At 40.1% G+C, this 21,463-nt stretch overlaps 1 protein-coding gene across 1 annotated transcript; it reads left to right on the top strand.

Annotated features, from left to right (window-relative positions):
* Nucleotides 1–316: 316 nt before the first annotated feature.
* Nucleotides 317–21,410, top strand: LOC118217130. Its single transcript, XM_035398945.1, has 10 exons — nt 317–416; nt 641–700; nt 3,844–4,551; nt 5,304–5,999; nt 6,462–6,763; nt 6,874–7,126; nt 16,946–17,647; nt 18,995–19,621; nt 20,613–21,304; nt 21,405–21,410. Exons 2-10 carry the CDS (start codon nt 655–657, stop codon nt 21,408–21,410), a joined length of 4,032 nt encoding a protein of 1,343 aa, XP_035254836.1. The 5' UTR covers nt 317–416; nt 641–654.
* The last annotated feature ends 53 nt before the right edge of the window (nt 21,411–21,463 follow it).

Below are 21,463 nucleotides of genomic sequence, written 5' to 3'. Positions count from 1 at the left end.
GAATGACTTTGGGCCCCGACTGAATGTCCTTCTCCGAGGCCTCTCCAAACTCCTCCCATGCCCCGGCTTTGCTACTGGAACTGCAGCAGCTGCAGCCTTTTCACTTGCTGGTACCTGTCTGCTCAATCAGAGGCTCTCTGTGCCAACCAGGCCCAGAATTCTTCTTTCTTCAGCTTGACAGCCTCCCACATTGCTGTAGTCCACCAACAGGTCCTTGGGTTGCCACCAGGACATGCACCAAACAGCTTTGGACCACAACCCCTTGCAGCCTTTTCCAAAATAGAGGTTTTGAAATTGAAATTAAGAAGCATATAAATAACCCAAGGCTTTCTTCATTACTTGAAGAATCATGGGCACAGGAACTCACTAGAACTCACAGGAACTCTGAAGATGGAACACTGGATTTAAACCAGACAGTAAGTAGACTTGCAAACTTCAACTAAAAAGCCCCCAGTTATAGTCACAGATGACAACAGCTAAAACTAAGTTTTCTTGTCTTTTGATGTGTATGTGTGGCTTATACACTTTTTTGTTCTGTCTCAAGGAAAGTGTGTTATCAGTGATATATTTTCATAAGTATAAAAAGTCAAATATTGTGTTTATGATTGTTTATGATAATTATAGGGAGTTTCTTTGCCAGGAGATCTGAAAGGAATGGAGAGCACGAAGAAAGAAATGGCTTCTGAAGAAGAACTAGGAGGTAGGAGGAATGATGTGATGTGATACTGAGACAGCGTCTATTCGCACTGCAGTCCACAATCTGAGCTACCACAGACGTGAGTGTGAGAGACACTTCATGTGCAGCTTTAGTAAGCAGACTGTGGGTATCTGATTGGTCAGCTGGTGAGCAATGAGAAATAATAATCCTGCCAAACATAGCAAAGTTTAGTAAACTAAATAACTTCAAGACACAACAGATACAAGTAATGTGGTCTGTCCAGATATTTATATGGGGTGGAGGATGTACTACACCCATTGAATGGACTGCTCTGAAATGTAATGTCTTGAACTCATCCTGGCCAAGAGAAAAGATACCCCATTAGTATGTGACTGTCATAGTCCGTATGAGAAAAAATACATATTGCATATTTGTTCATTAGTTCTCAACTAAGAAGGTGGTTCGAGCTAAATGTTCAATGAACACAATTTAAAGCTAAATTTAAAGAGAGAAAAAAAGTGAATCATTTCAACATTTAAGGGAAAGTTGGGAGATCAAGCAATGTAATGTGCAATAGCCATTGCGTGACTCAACTGGGATCATTATTTTGCGTTTATTTATTGGGTAATTTTTCTAATTAGATTAGTGCTTCAAGGAAACATTTTAAGACATTAAATTGGCAATTTGCATTGCAAATTCCCTTTCTTTTTTTTCTTTTTTTTAAGTGTATGGAACCTGGACAGTTAGTTGATCTATGGACTAAATAATAAGCATAATAAACATGAGTTGATCTTGTGCTGGACAACAGGCTGTCACTCTCTGAGAATATCGCGGCAACCACCCGGTCGTGCAGGTTCATCCTGTACAATATCCGCAGAATAAGACCACTCCTCACCAATTATTCCACACAGCTCCTGGTCCAGGCCATGATACTGTCACGTCTGGACTACTGCAACTCCCTCCTGGCTGGCCTCCCAGCATCAGCCACCAGACCCCTTCAGCTCATCCAGAATGCAGCAGCACGTCTGGTTTACAACCTCCCTCGTGACTCCCACGTCACTCCCCTCCTCATCTCCCTCCACTGGCTACCAGTGCAAGCTCGCATCCGGTTTAAGACACTGGTGCTTGCTTTCCAAGCAGTCAAGGGGTCAGCTCCTGGTTATCTGCAGAAGATGATCAGACCCTACAAGCCGGCCAGATCGCTCCGATCGGCTACTACAGGGCGGCTGATTCCTCCCCCAACACGAGCAGCAACAAGGTCTCGACTCTTTGCAGTTCTGGCCCCACGATGGTGGAACGATCTTCCAGTGGAGGTCAGAACAGCAGAGTGTCTGAGCACCTTCAAACGGAAACTCAAGACGCACCTCTTCTCTGTGTACCTCTCTCCTCTTCCCTAAACCCCCTCCCATAACTATTAAAAAAAAAATAATAATAAATAAATAAATAAATAAATTTTTGGTTCAGACTATCTTGTTTCTCCTTAATGTATGCTATCATAGTAAAGGCTTTTTATCTGCATTTTGTTCAATGGACTTAAGTGGACTTGATCCTGAGTTTGGTTACACTGTTGTAAGTCGCTCTGGATAAGAGCGTCAGCTAAATGCCTATAATGTAATGTAATGTAATAATGTAATGTAATGTAATGTAATCTTAGGAAGGGAGTGGAAAAGATAAAACTAATTCCTGCTGAACAAGCTGTGGAAATGCCAGGTGCTGTACCATTTCCCACACAGCTCTTATGTATTATAATCTTATTTTTAAAAATTAAAAAATAAAATAAAATAAATAAATAATAATAATAATAATAAAAAAGCTGAATTTATTTCTGTGACATTTTTGTATGGGTGGGACACAGAAAACCACTGTCCTAACTAACAGAATTTACATGTTAATGTCTGGAAAGTGATTAAATACAACTGAAGTGCATAAATATACCGTAAATCCATAAGCATGTATACTCTCTGTTTTGCCAGCAGACAGAAACAACCATCTGAAAAATTCTGTTGTATTCCTAATTATGATAAACCTTCCAGAACTGAACCTGGTTCCAATTTCTTTATGTTTGTATCGCACTTGGTAAAACACCAGCCCCTGTATACCATTAGAAAACACAGCACAATAAAATAATAACAATAACCACCAAATGGTTATTTTTATTATAATTGAAAAACACAGAAGCATGGCTGAATTAACGCACCTCTCCCTCGGGTCCCGCAGAAAAAGAAAAAATTATTTATTTGTCCTTTTACAGCAACAAAAGATGAACGAAAAGTGGTTGTAAATCAGTCCTTGTAATCAAACTTAACGAAAAACTGGTTACAAAATGAATTGATAAGGAAGAGCGTGTTCAAAATAGTGTTTTTCACCAAGATCCCCATTTTCGATCGGCTAACCCGAAATACAACTGCTCCTCACGTCATATAGCCTTTGCCCTCCAACGTCACCTCAAACGTGGCATTAGGCATATGAAACATAAGTGTAATTCAAAACCATTAAACATAATCATCAAAGGCCATACCTCAAAACATAAATCTTAATTCAGTATGTTAAATGAAAATGACTATAACAAAGCCAATTGCAATGTTAGCTCAGTTGAAGCTGCAAAATAAAGAAATTATCTCTGTCTAATAGCTATGATTGCATTAGCAAGTATAATAGATCTCTTATTAAAAGGGTGTACAGACGCTATTCATCCTGTGTAAACAGAACTTAGGTGCTTCTTTTATTTTCAGTACAGTATTCCAGTGGAACTGTGTGGTACTGTTTCTGCAGAAAAACACATATCGCATGTATGCCACTGTTTCTGCCTGGTCATTGGATGAGGGAAATAATTTGCCTAATTGTGCCATGATGCATCATTCACTTGTCAGGCATGGGTCATTCTAAATGTATTAATCTGCCTGTTTAAATAACAGTTTGCAAAATCACTTTATTCCTCATTTTTGAAATCATTTTACTGTTTTGGATCTCTTATGATTCCCCTCCAAGAGCACCTGTTTGTTTTGGAAACTGAAGTGATTCTTTCCTAATACATTTAATCATGAAAATGAGCTATTTGCATCAGCTGATTCCCAATCTTTGTCCGGCTAAATATCTATGTTTTATGAACTGATAAAATAATTTTTACAATATACCAAACGTTAAATGCTTTGACCTTTTTGTAAAAACTATGTCCAACTTTGCAGTGTCTGAGCTGAGGATTGTGCTGCTGGGGAGGTCTGGAGAACTGAAGTGTAAAGTGGGAAATATCATCCTGGGGAAAGAGGAGCCCTCCTTATTTTCAGTAACACAGCAATGTGAGATAGTCAGGGGACTGGTGGGTGGGAAATGCGTGACTGTGATCAACACTCCTGACTTACTTAATCCCCATATCCCTCAAGCTGAATTAGATAAGCAGATAGGGCAGTGTGTCTGTATGTCTAACCCTGGGCCCCATGTGCTTCTGCTGGTGCTGCAGCCTGAGGGATTTACACAGAAGGACAGAGAAAGAATGAGGTGGATTCTGACCACTTTGGGTGATCAGGCCTTTAACCACACAATGGTACTGATCACCCATGAAAGCAAAAAAACAGATTATTGTTTTGATGAACAAAAGGATCCAACTGAAGATCCTATTATTGAAGAATGCAGAGGACGGCATTACATGTTCAGCAACACAGACAAGACTGACCACACCCAGAAGATTGAATTTATGGAAAAAATGTACATGGTAGTTGAGGAAAATAAAAGAAGATACCTCACCTGTGAGATATATAAGGAGGTAGAAGAAGGTACTACATCAACACCAGAGGAATCAATGACAGGACATGAGCAAGACACAGAGAGAGAGAATAAATCACAGGCCTTGTCTGTAGAAGATCAGAAAGCACAGGAAGAAAAATCAGACATTTTCAGTGAGTATATGGAATAAAAATAATTAGATATAACCTAATAAACATTTTGTTTACTTGAATATTAGGTCTTGATGCACTTCAAGATGTGTGATACTCTATAAATCATGTTTTGCTTGGTTGATTATCTAACAAGTGACCTCTATTTCCAGTTTATTTTTTCCCATTAATTTCAAACTTGGCTGTATTTTTATATATAGATAGATATATATTTAGATATACCCCAGCGGAGGAGAATGAATATTGATCAACCCCCTATGAGTGAGTAAAGTTAGCAGAGCTACATGGCATACACACGGGTCTGTGCAGAGAAGTCAGACTTCTTTCATAGTATCATAAATTGAAGTGACAATAACAAATTCCTTTGAATGATTCATTGAGCAAAATTGTCTACAGCGGGCAAAGCTCACATTATATGTATACCACTTACTGAAACAGCATTCAATTTATTAATGGAACTGTTATTCTATGAAATGAGGAAGACCCATTTCAATAGCTGTCACTGTAGGTGGAATTCAGGATAGTATGGCCACTGATGCTGGTAATGGGGCCTAATGTTATATAAGGTGCCATGGTAACAGCTTGGAGAATAAAATCCTTGCGCATCATTTCAGAGCAAAAATGAACTTAAACTCAACTAGCGGGCATCCTTAGTTGACAGAGGAATAGTTCCATGTGTATCAAACTGTCTGTGGCTAACACATGCTGGGTTAACATGCTTTCTCTCACAGTAACCCTGGTGTCCTACTTTGCAGTGTCTGAGCTGAGGATTGTGCTGCTGGGGAGGTCTGGAGAAGTGAAGAGTAAAGTGGGAAACATCATCCTGGGGGGAGAGGTTCTTTCAGTAGGAGATCAGTGTGACAGAGCACAAGGTCTGGTGAATGGGAGGCCTGTGGCTCTGATCAACACTCCAGACTTACTGGACCCTCAGCTCCCTGACAGGAAATTATTCTATCAGATAAAGAGGTGTGTTACTCTGTCTGCCCCAGGTCCTCATGCATTTCTGCTGGTGCTGGAGAGCAGCACATTTACAACAGAAGATAGAAGAAGACTGAAGAGAATCCTGGGCTTTTTCAGTGATGAGTCCTTTAAGTACTCAGTGGCACTGGTGACAGAGAAGAGTAAAGGTGTTTTTAACATTAAGGATCCTTTTAACCAGAGTAAGAGTCCTGTTCATAAAGTTGTTGAGAAGTGTAGTCAAAGGTGTCACACGTTGAACAACACAGAAGAGATTAATTACACCCAGGTTACTAAATTAATGGAGCAAATAGAGCAGATGGTGGAGGAGAATGGAGGAGGTTTCCTCCGCTGTGAGATGTTCAAGGAGCCAGAATCAGCTGCGCTAGGAGCGATAGAGGGCTCACTGATGGGGGCTGAACAGAACATGGAGAGGAAGCAGAAACCACAGAAGCTGCATAGAGAGCAACAGCAAATGAGAAAAGGAGAAAAAGGTAAAAATAGAATCAGAGCAAGAAAGGTCATTATGAAATTAGTTTGGGTGACTAATGGTGAGAATTGATCGATAGTTAAGTTAAACCTTAATTCTTTGAAACAAGATAAACAAAGATTAGTGAAACCTGAAAGAAAATATGGCCTTTTATTGGCTACAAAACTGTAAAAACTGACAACTCAAGGGTGAAAACAAATCCCTGAAATATGAATACATAATTTCATATTTCTTTGTAGAGAGATGTTCGGCTACATTTTATTATTGGCCTACATTTTATTATTTACCAAAATGGCTAAAACGGCTAACCTGTGGAATTAGGAATTACTCACCTGTGGAATTAGGCCTGTGTATTAATGAAAACTGAAGATGTACTGATATAGATTCAGGGGACGTGACTCACAAATTGAGAATAATAAAACAAGATAATGGTCAGAAGATGACAGACTCTTCCTCTTTATTCCAGTGGCTGTGGATGACAGGCTGAATTTGGTGTTGTTTGGGAGCAGTGGAGCTGGGAAGACTTCTGCAGGAAACACCATCCTGGGACAGAGGGAGTCCAGTGTGGATCACAGCCCCTCTTCAGTCTGTGAGAGGAGAGAGGGAGAAGTGTGCGGTCGCCTGGTTACCGTGGTGGAAATGCCAGCTCTGTGTGAATCACAGCTCACTGCATCCACTGTGTCTCGCCTCTGTGCCTCTCTCTGTGGCCCTGGAGTTCATGCCTTCCTCCTGGTCACACCAGCTGCTCATCTAACTGATGAAGACAAGGCAGAAATGACAAGGATTCAGGAGACATTTGGATCAAGAGTCACTGAGCACATGATGGCCTTTTTACCCATGAAAGTCCAGATACTCAACCTGTTCTTGACTTTCTGCAGCAGAATAAAAATATTCGGGAGCTTCTGGAGATCTGCAGCAACAGGTTCTGTGTTTTCAACAACCAGGACATTGCGAATAACCTAGTAGTTCCAAAGCTTCTGAAGGCTATAGAGGAGATGAATATAGCAACAGAAAGCTGCTTTTCCCTGAATATGTACTTGGAGGCACAGCTGGAGCGGAAGATCCAAGAGCTGGAGGAGAAAGACAGGAAGATCAGAAAATTAGAAGACCATATCAAGGGCAAATCATTGGGTAAGTCTTCATCATTTGTTAATTGCTGTGAAGAGCATTACATCAAGTAATACGGCAATACCCATAGCAAAATAATGTCTGAGTATGTAATACTGACAACAAATGCAACTTTAGAAAGTGGATAGCACTGGAATAGAATGAAGAAATGTGGCTATAGCTACATTTCATGTAAATCCATATGTATTTATTTATTTATTTATTAACCTTTATTTAAACATGACAACCTCATTTTGATTAAAACTCTTTCAAGAGTGTCCTGGCCAAAACAGGCAGCGGCACATAACATGGTTGCCGACTAACAATGTAAAACAAATTATAAACTAGTTTTTGTTTTTGTATGTTGCATCTGCACCTCAGGGCTGCTAGTTTTTGTATGTTTGTGTTTTGCACCTCAGGGCTGCTCCTTTTTGTTTTTGTATGTTGCATCTGCACCTCAGGACCACTCCTTTTTGTTTTTGTATGTTGCATCTGCACCTCAGGGCCGAAAGTTTTTGTTTTTGTGTTTTGCACTTCAGAGCCACCGTAGACAAGTCTCTTTTTAGCCACAAAAGAAAAGCAAGACTTCCACCCATTAATTATACCTGCTTATCCTGGGCAGGGTCAGAGGGGGTGCTGGAGCCTATCCCAGCATGCATTTGGCGAGAGGCAGAAGTACACCCTGACCAGGCCGCCAATCTATTGCAGGGCACACACACCATTCACTTTCAGACTCATACCTATGGGCAATTTAAAGTCTCCAATTCACCTATCTGCATGTCTTTGGACTGTGGGAGGAAACCCACGTGGACATGGGGAGAACATGCAAACTCCACACAGAAAGGTCCAGACCGGATTTGAACCCGGAACCTTCTTGCTGTGAGGCGACACCGTACCGCCCTAAAAGCAAGACTTTTCACAAGTTACTGAATGTGAGGCTTCAGAGAGAGAGTCATCAATTAAGATTCCTAGATATTTTTTACAAAGAAACAGATTCAATCTCATTGCCCTAGTTTGCTTTGCCATAGTTTTTTTTCTTAGAATTTGTAAACAACATGAGTTTTGTTTTGTCTGCATACAAAACAAGTTTCAGATCATGAAGGGTGGATTGTACAGTATTGTAGTTTATCAACAAGTCCCACATTCTGGCATCAAATTACAATAATCAAATTCATAATAACCAGAACTGGTCATTCAGTCCATTCAGTCCTGCACTTGCCATGAACTGAATTCTCTCCATGTCAGTGAATTCTACCGTGCCAATGAATTCTAACCATGCCAGTGCATTCTAACTATGCCACTGCTGACTCTGGCAAGCAGACAGGAAGGAAATCACAGTTACCTTAAGCATTACTTAGGGAGGGAGGGACACATTCAACAGTGTTATTTCAATCCCAATGTGGAAGGGCACCTCCTCTGGCTGTTTTAGTTCTTACAGTCTGCCTAGGTCACTGGTGTGTAAAATGTGCACTCATCTAACACAGTGACTGTGCACCTCAACTACTGTACCTCACAGTGAATTTCAACTGAAAATCAAGCATTCTGAGATGAAAAATATTAATTCATTGCATCTGCAAGATGCTATTTAGAAACACCTGTCTTAGTTGGTGGTTTCCAATTGCATTTTGTCATGTTTGTGAAATGTTATCCTGCCTACAGTCATGATGGACTTGATATGACATGATATTTATTTGTGTGCATCCTTTACTTAGACATTCTTGATCCTGGAAACTATTTATTGTGAAATGGTCAGCATAATGGTCAGCATTTTGGCATGTGACACAATAATAAGTAAACACTTTTTAAACATTCTCCTTTATTCACTCACAGGGTTGAAAACCAGGTGGTTAAGTCTGATACAAACCAGCCTCATTCAACTGCCATAATCCAACCCAGTGATTTCTCTCCATGCCAATGTGCAGATGTATTTCCACTGAAGTGTAGTTTTATTTCTGAGAAATATGATTGCAGAGCAATCTATAAACTTTTTGCAATTCTTGTCGTTGACACAAAAATCTGTGCAATGTAAATCTGTAAAGCTCCGTATGAGGGGGTGGTTATATTATCCATCTGAAGACGGGAACAGGGTTGTTGGCAGTTAGAGTGCATTTGGGGGTTAGACGTAAAGAGTTGATGCCAGTTAGGCTGCATTCAGACCAGATCAGGCAAAGCGGCACCTTACCGCAGGGTTGTGCGGAGCTTTGGGCTTGTCACTACATGGCCCATTTGTGTGACATCGTGTTGTGAACTTTAAGCCCCCCTCCCTCCTCCATTTCCTGTCCGCTAACTCAAACAAATGGACACAAACTGAAGGAAGCTTCTTGCTATCGTTATTTTGCAGCGTAGACTGCAAGCCAGATGCGGACGTCAAAGCTGGGTACACAAAATAAACCAAGCGAGGACACAACTGGGATTGTATCATCGTTTGGTCCATGAACTCTGCCCGGATAGCGCCCGGCATGCTACATGGTAATTTAAACAAGGCTCTTTTTCCCGTGGGTGTCTTCCGCTCTGATCACCGGCTTGATTGGCCACCGCAGCGTGACATCGGGTTGCGTTATGGCGAAAATTGATTCTGGTTCTGCTCTCTTCCCGCAGGCCGCTGCGTTTTTTTCCTACACCCCATGCGGTCCCCACTCCCGCAGCCTAAACGCACTACCCCCATTCAACTGAATGGGAAGACTGCCGTTTTTGCCGCATTGCCTGATCTGGTCTGAATGCAGCCTAAATCAACCACCAGCTGTGGTTGCAGATACAGTAGTTGGCCATTCCAAATTAGGCATTGGACATGTTTAGCCTCATGTTTGGAGTTTTTTTTGGTTGCTTTAATTTTATATATCAATTAATAGAGTAGAAATTTAAAGAAAATTCCAATAATTTTGAGAGTTTATATCATATTTTATAGAAGAGAAACAGAACACTTTCCACACCACACTTGGTGAGGCGCAATTCACGAAGTAAACTTTCACCACAGGTGATGCCTGTTTGTACTCTGGACTTAAACAAATTACATTAATATTGTGTTTTCTAGTTTGCTTTCTGTGTGGAAAAAATACAAGTTTTGTGACTTTTCAGAAAGCTGCAGGCAGGGAGTGCTGGTGGAGTCCTGTGCTGGGAACTAAACAATAACAAGACCTGAGCTGGCTGCAGGCAAAGAAACCGCTTCTGTTCTCATGTAGCAAATATACCATAGAAGGATAATGTTCTAAACAAGCTAATTGCACTGTTACCTTAGTTGATGTTACAAAATAAAGAAATTATCTCAAATCACTATCTTATAATTATGGTTGCATTAATAAGTATAATCCAATAGATCACTTGTAAAAAGGTGTACAGACACTATTCATCATGTATAGAGCTTAGGTGCTACTCTTTCTGCAGAAATACACATATTGAGTGTATGTCACTGAATCTGCCTGGTCATTGAATACAGAAAATAATTTACCTAACATTGTCATAATGCATCGTTCACATGTCAGGCATAGGTCATGTGTAAAAGGGCCACATGCTGGAGATTTCACATCTGTTCCGTGCTGACCATCCCCCCTCCTTTCAATTCACGCTGTAGTAGCCATAAAAGCAATAAAAAAGTTTTTCTGGTCTACCTCCTCAGTTATGTCCCCTGTGTTACTTACAATGCTTGTCATCACCAAGAACAGACCCATATAATTAGACTACAAGTGATTCTTCAGCCCTGCCTCACAATCATCTCAGCAACATCTGCTCTCTTGGGATTTTCATGCACTATAGCCTCTAGAGTTTGCAGAGAATGGTGCATTAAAAAAAATCCAGTTCTGTGGGCAAAAACAACCTTTTAATGAAAGAGGTCAGAGGAGAATGGGCAGACTCATTCAAGCTAATGGAACGGCCACAAATGTTCAAATAACAGCTGTTTACAACAGTGGTGTGCAGATGGGCTTCTCAGTATTCTGAACACATTGAACCTTGAATCAGATCAGCTACAGCAACTAAAGACCATGCCAGGTTACAGTTCTCTCAGCAAAGAACAGCAAGAAGAGGTGTTACAGTTGGCATGTGATCACTAAAACTGGTTTTGAAAATTTGAACAGGGCCAGCCCGTGGGATAAACGGTCTATGCGGTTGTTTAGAGCCACAACCACTAGGGGGGGCCACACGATCCAATATGTATCTAAGGTCAATAACATTTTTTTTCGTAATTGCGTTATTCATCCCCTATCGCGGAACTAGCGGTATAAATTTTAAACGGACAGGCAACCGAACATTTTATAACAATTTAATGTAAGAAGGCTTTTACCCAGCGAACCCCCCAGGCTCCCCCGCTCAACATAATCCAACACAACCCCCCCCTCCCCACACCCGCTCGACAAAATCAAATAGCGCACCCCCCCCCCCCCCCCCCCCCCCCCCCAGCAAGAAGAGGTGTTACAGTTGGCATGTGATCACTAAAACTGGTTTTGAAAATTTGAACAGGGCCAGCCCGTGGGATAAACGGTCTATGCGGTTGTTTAGAGCCACAACCACTAGGGGGGGGGGGGCACACGATCCAATATGTATCTAAGGTCAATAACATTTTTTTTCGTAATTGCGTTATTCATCCCCTATCGCGGAACTAGCGGTATAAATTTTAAACGGACAGGCAACCGAACATTTTATAACAATTTAATGTAAGAAGGCTTTTACCCAGCGAACCCCCCAGGCTCCCCCGCTCAACATAATCCAACACAACCCCCCCCTCCCCACACCCGCTCGACAAAATCAAATAGCGCACCCGCCCCCCCCCCCCCCCCCCCCCCCCCCCCCTGTGGACAAACTTGCTTAGGGCCACCAAAATCCTAGGGCCAGCACTGAATATGAAACTGAAACTTGGAACTGAAACTTGAAATATGAAAGCCAAAAAATTTCCTGACAAAAATTTAAACTGAGATGGGCATAAGGTTGGGTGAGAATGTGCTGAGCACATATTCGTTTGGTTGGGAGATTTGCAGCCTTTTCTTGATTTATTTCTGTTGCACTGGAGTTTTGTTCCAATAAAAGGAAGTTAGCCAAACCTTTCAGTTGTTTTTCCTGTCTGTTCACTATGTGAGCAGTGGCCACCCCCAGCCTGCCTCAGAGTCATCTCAGAAACAGCTGCCCTCCTGGAATTTTCATGCACTATAGCCTCTAGAGTTTGCAGAGAATGGTGCAATTAAAAAATATATATATATATATATATCCAGTTCTGTGGGCAAAAATACCCTTTTAGTGAGAAAGGTCTGAGGAGAATGGGAAGGCTCATTCAAGCTAATGGAAAGGCCACATGTTTTCAAATAACAGCTGTTTACAACAGAGGCATACAGATGGGCTTCTCTGAATGCTCTCTGAATGTGAGATGAAGTGTTACAGTTGGCATTTGATGATCAAAACTGTTTTTGAAAATATGGAACTGAAACTGAAAATATGAATAAATGAAGACTGGCAAAAAAATTCCTGATCAGGCAAATCTCAATTTAAGCTGAGATGTGCATACGGTGGGCTGAGAATTTGCAATAAACAGCATAAATCCATGAATCTCTCCTGCTTTGTGTCAGCAGTACTGGTGGTGGTGTAATGGTACACATTTAAATTTTTTAATACCAAAAATGCCACAGCATACCTGCTGTAAGCACTGTTGTTGACCACGTGAATCACTTTATATGGCCTCAATCTACACTTTTTCAAATGGATACGTCCAGCAGGATAATGTGCCATGTCACCAAGAACGCATCATCTCAAGCTGGTTCCATGAACAAGAAAATGACTTCAGTTTGCTCCAGTGGCTTGCACTGTCCCCAGATCTCAATCCAGTAGAGCATGAATGTGGGGACGAAAATTCTGTGCGAACTGCATGATGCAATTGAGTCAACATGGACCAAAGTCCCTAAGAAATGTTTCCAGTGGGACAAACAAGTAACTTATTTTGACGTATGAAATGCCGCAAAATTACATGAAAACACGTAATTTAGCAATTTACTTTTTTGTTAGGATATATCATAAGAATAAGAATATTTATATTTATTTTTTAATTCCCTCAATTTTTCTTATTTACAAAAAATGTCCCCTTGAGACTTGCCTGTAGTTGCAGAAACACCCTTAAATGGTAGTGAACAAAATGTGCAGCGTCTAACGGTTTTGCGTCCAAATTTGTGTTATAAGGGCACACTCACTGACTGCATAGTTAACAATGTAGGGTTGCCGTTAGGTAATAGTACGACAGTGGAATATATAGTATACCTTTTCCCAAATGTATTTCAAGTAAACGGGCGGCGCGGATAGATTTGTGTATTGTTATTTTCTGAGAGGCTTTTATCGGTCAGCAGTGCTGAGCACATATTCTTGCGGTTTGTGCACTGGGTGGCTACTACCACTTTTAATTCCTACAGCCCCATTTTGAGTAGTATCTGTTGAGAACACATTCTTCTGAAATGGCCACGTCATGTTCAATTGATCCCAGTAAGTAGAAATGTGTATTGTGTATAGCCCTATTGATATTGTTTGTGACCTGCAAGATTTAATTAACCAGTTATATTATATATTATATTATGTTCACAATCGAACAAACGATAGGCTGCATTTCAAAACGATTAGCTGATTTATTTCCGAATATTTAGAATAGGAAACTAAATAGGTGACTTACTTGAACGTTCATTATTTTAACTTTATATGACGTTATTATTTGTAGTATTAACATCATTATTAACTTTAGGTATGTTTTGTCCTCGTCTTTTAGTAGGCCAATGCATTTATTATTTGAAAATGTGGTTTAACATTCGGTATAGAGGAAGAACATTTTATTTTTGTTCATTGGTTCTCAGGAGTGCGGCGATAGTTGGGAAGTGCTGAATTCATATTTTTGCTAAATCACTTGTGGGAAAAGGTGAATCTTTTCGTAAACCTTTACAAATACAAAATAGAGCAAGTTTACCCAACTGGGATTGTTGTTTTGCATTGTGTTTTTGGATAAATCATTCTTAGACACATCCACTGATTTCGATTACTGCTTCGTGGAAACTGGTTTTAGGATATTAAACTGACCCTTTGCAAATCCCCTTTCTTTTCGCTTATCTGAAAAGTGCATGTACCTGGACGATTAGTTTTTAATCTACAAGCTAGGTAATAAAAATGAGTTCATTAAGAAAAAGAGAGCAAAATAAAACAGACCATAACCTGCTGATAATCTCTATGGGTTTATGGTTTCATCAGTCCTGCTAAATTATGGATTTTCTTATCTAACCAGCTGTGAAAATATCGAGTAGCAATTATCTTGCAGATCTTATGTATTACAATATTTAAAATAATAATATTTATTTGTAAAGTGGTTGTGGAAACCACTGCCCTAATTTACAACAATTTCCAGAGCACACATTGAGGCCTGGAAAGTTATGGAATAAATTTGCAGTGAAGGAAGCATTTATGCACTGAGATATGGGTGTATGTGCTGTGTATTTCTTGCAAAATTTTACATTTTAAACACCCTGTTGAACACCTAATCGTGATAAATCTTCCAGAGATTAATTTGGTCTCTAAATTGTTTAGTCGTGTTTTAGGTGGTAAACCACATATGCCTATATACCACTAGCACAATAAAATGAGAATAATGATCATCATCAAGTAGATCTGAGTCCAGGTGCATATTCTCAGTTGTTCTTGTTAAGTGACAGGCGATCCTGTGTAACATATTAGAGTAGTTCATGGACCCACTTTAATTTGGTTGTCAGTGATTCGGGGGGTTGGTCCCAGGCGCAGAGTAAAAAAAACACAGGAGACTCCAAAAGGAAAATTGAAACAAAGACGTTACTTAATGAAAAAACAGGGAACAAACAAAAGGGGCAAAACCACAAACACAAAAAGATACTTAAAAACTGAAAAGAATAGAACATGGGCAGAGCAGAACACAGGCAGGACAGAATACGGGCAGGCGGAACACACACAAGCAGGAACGCAGGCAGAAACACAAACAGAAACACAAATGAAACGCAAGGAACCAGCACCCGAGTCAGGAAACAAAGAACTTAAATAGACAGGGATAACAAGACACAAGTGAACTCAAAGAGAACAATCAAACCAGAAAATGAGGGGATAACAAGACACAGGTGGGAAAAACGATAGAATAATTAAAACCAATAATACAATTAACGCAGGGAGGGAGAACGAACTGAAACACAAGACTGAAGTGTCGCCATCTGGCGGCCACAAGGGGAAAAACAGAAACAGAAAATACAGAACCATGACATTGGTAAGCAGATTAAAGTGGATCCTGGTGTTTTGAAAGAAAAATCATTTTATACTTGCACTTTTACCTGATGTGTGTATTCCATAGATATGTTTTTGGCTGTGGCAAAGGGTGTGGAGCATAAGTATAAAAGAGACTTGCACCATCAGAAAATCAACAGAAATGTCCACAGTATATGTACTCGCTGATTTGACAGCCATCCAACGAGCCTTCATAGACAAAATGATCAGCAAGCTCATAGAATTTGAGCTCCCTAGGTTGCAGCTTGTGTACCCTTCTCTCCTGCTCTGTTTTCTGTTATTTCATTGAGATGCACCTTCAGTGTTTCTAAGGTTTATAAGGCATTTTGATACGTTTAGTTGTACGTAGGACTCCTCTTTGCTGTTTTGCTTAGCTAGATCACTGACCTTACGTGAGAATTGGAAGTAGTAGAACAGGAAGGAACACTTGACAGTGGAGAATAGCAGCACACGCATATGTCCCAGTAATCTTTGCATATGAGAAAATAACGGTAGTACGAGATAAATGAGGACAAATGATGAAATTGACTAGTTGAAACAATGTTTTTAGCAGAATGAGCATGTAGGTGAAGTCTGACATGATCACAAACTATAGTGCAAAGAAAATAAAGTGACCATGAGCGAGATGAGTTTCCTTATTGAACGGTACATAAAACAGACAGTATTACAAGTTACTAGTTTAATTAGTTGTTGAAGCAATGCGTGAAATTGCACAGGGAAACTGTTGTATAAACGTATTTTTCTCAAATTCAGTACTAGTAGTTATAATTATGAATGAGTCGTGTTTTTAAATGTAATGTTTTAATTACATTTAATTAAACAAACTGACTAGCTGGAGAGACTGGCAATTTTCTTGGATAAAAAGATATGTTGAATAATTTTGAGAGTTATCAGATTAAAAAGAATTAAGTGAATTAAGAACACTTTCCAAGCCGTAATTTGTGAGGCTAATTCATGAAGTGTATTTTTATCAGTTGATTTTTGAGAGACAATACCTTTTTGTACTGTTATATTGAACAGATTATTTCAAGAAGAAGCCTCTTCTCATGCAACACATATTTTCCACAAAAGGTTTTAAGCCAGCCAACAGTACTGTTACTTTATTACAAATAAAACATGATCACTGTCTGATTATTATGCATGCACTATATAATCCTATAGATTTCTTGTAAAAAGCCAAATAGACACTATTCACCATGCATAGAGTTTAGGTGGCTTATTTCATTACAATATTGAACATTTCTGTGGGAGTGTGCTGTACTCTTTCTGTAGAAATAAACCTATCAAGTGTATCTGACTGTGACTGTCTGGTCCTTGGATTAGGGAAATAATTATTTGCCTGACTGTCATAATGCATTGTTCACGTATCATGGTCCTTTGAAATGCTGTAATCTGCCTGTGTAAATAATAATTTTTATAGTGAAATTCACATATTTGCACCAGCTGATGCCCAATATTTGCCCAGTTAAATATATATGATTTATGATATATATGATTAACTGGTAAAATGTATACAGAGTTCTAACAATTTATACAATATACCAAAAGTTAAATGCTTTGACCTTGTTGTAAAAACTGTGTCCAACTTTGCAGTGTCTGAGCTGAGGATTGTGCTGCTGGGGAGGTCTGGAGAACTGAAGCGTAAAGTGGGAAATATCATCCTGGGGAAAGAGGAGCCCTCCTTATTTTCAGTAACACAGCAATGTGAGATAGTCAGGGAACTGGTGGATGGGAGATACGTGACTGTGATCAGCACTCCTGACTTACTGCATCCCCAAATCTCTCAAGATGAATTAGATAAGCAGATAGGGCAGTGTGTCTGTATGTCTAACCCTGGGCCCCATGTGCTTCTGCTGGTGCTGCAGCCTGAAGGATTTACACAGAAGGACAGAGAAAGAATGAGGTGGATTCTGACCACTTTGGGTGATCAGGCCTTTAACCACACAATGGTACTGATCACCCATGAAGACGAAAAAACAGATTATTGTATTGATGAACAAAATGATTCCACTGAAGATTCTATTATTAAAGAATGCAGATATTGCATGTTCAGCAACATATACAACACTGACCGCACCCAGATGACTGAATTTATGGGAAAAATTTACATGGTAGTGAACAAGAATGAAGGACGTTACCTCACCTGTGAGATATATAAGGAGGTAGAAGAAGGTACTACGTCAACTCCAGAGGACTCGGTGACAGTACATGAGCAAGATACAGAGAGAGAAAACAAATCACAGGCCTTGTCTGTAGAAGATCAGAAAGCACAGGAAGAAAAATCTGATATTTCCAGTGAGTATATGTCATTTACAAAATTATATATAACTGAATAAACATTTTGTTTAAATTTCATATTATGTCTTGATGCATTTCAGGATGTGTGATACTCTATAAAATCATGTTTTGCTTGGTTGATTGTCTAACAAGTGACCTCTATTTCCAGCTGATTTTTTCCCATTAATTTCAAACGTGGCTGTATTTTCTTCCACATACTGTGTGTATTCCAAATCTAGTGTTATGTTCGTTATGTATTATAATCTCAGAGTTACAAGCCCAGTTCCCTACAGTGCTGCCTACCTCACCAGAGCAGGACCTGTTTAAGTCAGGCAGAGCTTCTCAGGGTAACACTGCAGTAGTTCCTCTTCTCTCAGTTTCTGGTTATCAGTGAGAGATGCGCCTCTCCTCCTGTTGTAGTCATTTGTGACCTGTAGTGCATCAGACGTGGACATGTTTTGGCTGCAGTGAGACATGTGTGTGGTGCATTAGTGAGTCAGAAACCTAATCTGAGGATTCTAGAGTGGGGAGAAAAAAACGTGGGAGATGGGTGGGAGGGCTCCGAACAATACAAAATAAGCCAACATCTCACATATTGTACAAACTCTGATGCATTTTTTCTTTAACAGATATACCCCAGTGGAGGAGAATGAGTATTTCTCAACCCCCAACGAGTGAGTAAAGTTTGCAGAGCTACATGGCATACACACGGGTCTGTGCAGAGAACAGTCAGACTTCTTTCATAGTATCATAAATTGAAGTGACAATGACAAATTGCTTTGGATGATTTATTGAGCAAAACTGTCTACAGCTGGCAAAGGTCGCATTATATGGATACCAGTTACTGAAACAGCATTCAAGTTATTAATGGAACCATTATTCTATGAAATGAGGAAGACCCATTTCAACAGCTGTCACTCTAGGTGGAATTCAGTAAAGTATGGCCACTGATGCTGATAATGGGGCATGTTTTATATATATATTAATTAAGATTAATGAAACCTGAAAGAAAATTTGGCCTTTTATTGGCTACAGCAAATGTATGCACATCACTCAGAACTGATTGACAAAACATTGAGAATGTTCACGGATTATTGAAAAACTGACAACTCAAGGGTAAAAACAAAGACAATTTCACAATTATTTGTAGTGAGATCTTCGGCTACTTAAAAAAAAAATTATTGGCATTTACCAAAGTGGCTAAAACGGCTAACAACAGAAGGGAACTCACCAGTGGAATTAGACCTGTGTATTGATGAAAACTGAGGATGTACTGATATGGATTCAGGGGAAGTGACTCACAAATTGACTATAATAAAATAAGATAACGGTCACAAGATAACAGACTCTTCCTCTTTATTCCAGTGGCTGAGGGTGACAGACTGAACTTGGTGTTGTTTGGGAGCAGTGGAGCTGGGAAGACTTCTGCAGTAAACGCCATCCTGGGACAGAGGGGGTCCAGTGTGGATCCCAGCCCCTCTTCAGTGTGTGAGAGGAGAGAGGGAGAAGTGTGCGGTCGCCTGGTTACCTTGGTGGAAATGCCAGCAGATGTTACCCATGAGACTCGCCACTATGCCTCTCTCTGTGGCCCTGGAGTTCATGCCTTCCTCCTGGTCACACCAGCTGCTCCCCTCACTGATGAAGACAAGGTGGAAATAACAAAGATTCGGGAGATATTTGGATCAAAAGTCACTGATTACATGGTGGTCCTTTTTACCCAAGAAAGTCCAGCTGCTCAGCCTGTTCTTGACTTTCTGCAGCAGAATAAATATACTCAGGAGCTTCTAAAGATGTGTGGCAGCAGGTTTTATGTTTTCAACAACCAGCACATTGTGAATAACCCAATAGTTCCAGAGCTTCTGAAGGCTATAGAGGAGATTAATAGAGCAACAGAAAGCTGCTTTTCCCTGAATATGTTTTGGGAGGCACAGCTGGAGAAGAAGGAAAGGAAAATCAGAGAATTAGAAGAAACTATTAAGGACAAATCACTGGGTAAATTTGGAGGGGTTCCTTATTTGTCTGGTCATATTAACGTAGTACTAATAAAGCAGCACTAACAAAAAATGCTAATTCAACCAGTGGACAGAATTGGTATGGGATGGAAAAAATGCAGCTGATAACTATTTTCCATGTAAATTCATATGATTCATGAATAACGCTTGTCAATTTGCTTTCACTTATCTTATGGAAATACGTATTTCCATATTTTACTGAGATTTGTCCCGTTGAAGCATAGCTTTATACTGTACCCAGCAAATTAAGAACCTAAGAATGTAATAACTCTTGAAAACAGACCAGTCAGGCCATTCAGTCCTTCTAACTTGCCATTAATCTACTGGCTTCTATGCATAGCAGTGAATTCTAACCATGCCAGTGAATTCCTGCTATGCCAGTGAATTCTACCCATGCCAGTGAATTCCTGTCCTGACTCTGACATGCAGCCTGGCAGGAAATCACAGTTTGTTGTAGCATCACCCAGGAAGTGAGGGACACATTCAACAGTGTTATTGCAGTCTTAATGAGTAAGAGCACCTCTGCTGCCTGATTGAGGTTCTGCAGTCTGTCTGGGTCAGTAGTGTGCAATATGCACTCATCTGATACTGTGATTGTGCACCTCAACTGCTGGAGTGAGTTCCACTGAACATCAAGCATTCTTTGATGGAAATTATTCACTTATTGTTAAGTGTAAGATGTGAGGGTCACGGAAACGACTTTATGTCACCAACAAACCAATTTAGCAACACTCGTCTTAGTAGGTGGTTTCCACCTGCAGTTTGTCATGTTTGTTAAATGTACTGCTTACACACTCATAATGAACTTAGTATTTATTTGTATGCATCCTTAATACAGACATTCTTGAACCTGGTAATTATATATTATGAAATTGTCTGCATAATTGTCATAGGATAGTGCAGGATATATTTGTGGTGCTCTTAACTGTCTGAAATTTCTCTGAGTTATACTGTGTTTCTTCATTTTGCAGGTGCTGAGTGTAAAGATCAGAACTCGGACTGTGTGAGGATAGTGCTCGTGGGGAAGACAGGAAGTGGGAAAAGTGCCACAGGAAACACCATACTGCAGAGGGAGGAGTTCCTGTCTGAGCCCAGTTCAACATCAGTGACAACCCGCTGTAAGAAAGAAGTAGGAGAAGTAGCAGGCAGGCGTGTTGCTGTAGTTGACACACCAGGTCTCTTTGACACAGAAGTTACTAATGAGGAGGTCCAGCAGGAAATGGCCAAATGCATCTCCTTTTTAGCCCCAGGACCTCATGTGTTCCTCATAGTTCTACAGATTGGAAGATTCACAAAGGAGGAGATGGAAACATTGCAGCTCATTAAGAGTACCTTTGGTAAAAATGCTGAAATGTTCACCATAGTCATTTTCACAAGAGGGGATGATCTTAATGAATCCATTGATAGTTACATTCAGAGGAGCAACATTACACTCCAGAATCAGATTCAAGACTGTGGAAACAGGTTTCATGTCTTCAATAATAAAGACAAGAGCAATTGCACCCAAGTGCCTGAGCTGCTGGGTAAGATAGACATGATGGTGAGGAAGAACGGAGGTGGCTGCTACACCAATGCGATGTTCCAGGAGGCAGAAATGACCATAAAGAAAGAGTGTGAAAGAATACTGAGAGAGAAGGAGGAAGAGATGCAGAGAGAGAAAGATGTGCTGATGTCAAAACATGAAGGGGAGATTAAAGAGATGCAGAGCAGGATGGAAGAGCAAAGACTTCAAGAAGAGAATGAAAGAAAACGTTGGGAAAAAGAGCTGAAAGACAAAGAAGAACATTTAAAGAAAGAATGCAAAGAGTGGAAAAAAAGAGAG

This window comes from Anguilla anguilla, chromosome 17 (assembly GCF_013347855.1).
Source record: "Anguilla anguilla isolate fAngAng1 chromosome 17, fAngAng1.pri, whole genome shotgun sequence".
Lineage (NCBI taxonomy): Eukaryota > Metazoa > Chordata > Actinopteri > Anguilliformes > Anguillidae > Anguilla > Anguilla anguilla.
Note: the sequence above shows the minus strand (reverse complement) of the source record. Positions and strands in the feature narration are given on the sequence as shown.

Excerpts from the sequence above, each read along its gene's own strand:
- LOC118217130 (XM_035398945.1), top strand. The coding sequence starts at position 655 with ATGGAGAGCACGAAGAAAGAAATGGCTTCTGAAGAAGAACTAGGAG. Across the intron at positions 6,764-6,873 it reads ATCTAACTGATGAAGACAAG|CAGAATAAAAATATTCGGGA; the intron begins GCAGAAATGACA and ends GACTTTCTGCAG. Across the intron at positions 17,648-18,994 it reads AGAAAAATCTGATATTTCCA|TGGCTGAGGGTGACAGACTG; the intron begins GTGAGTATATGT and ends TCTTTATTCCAG.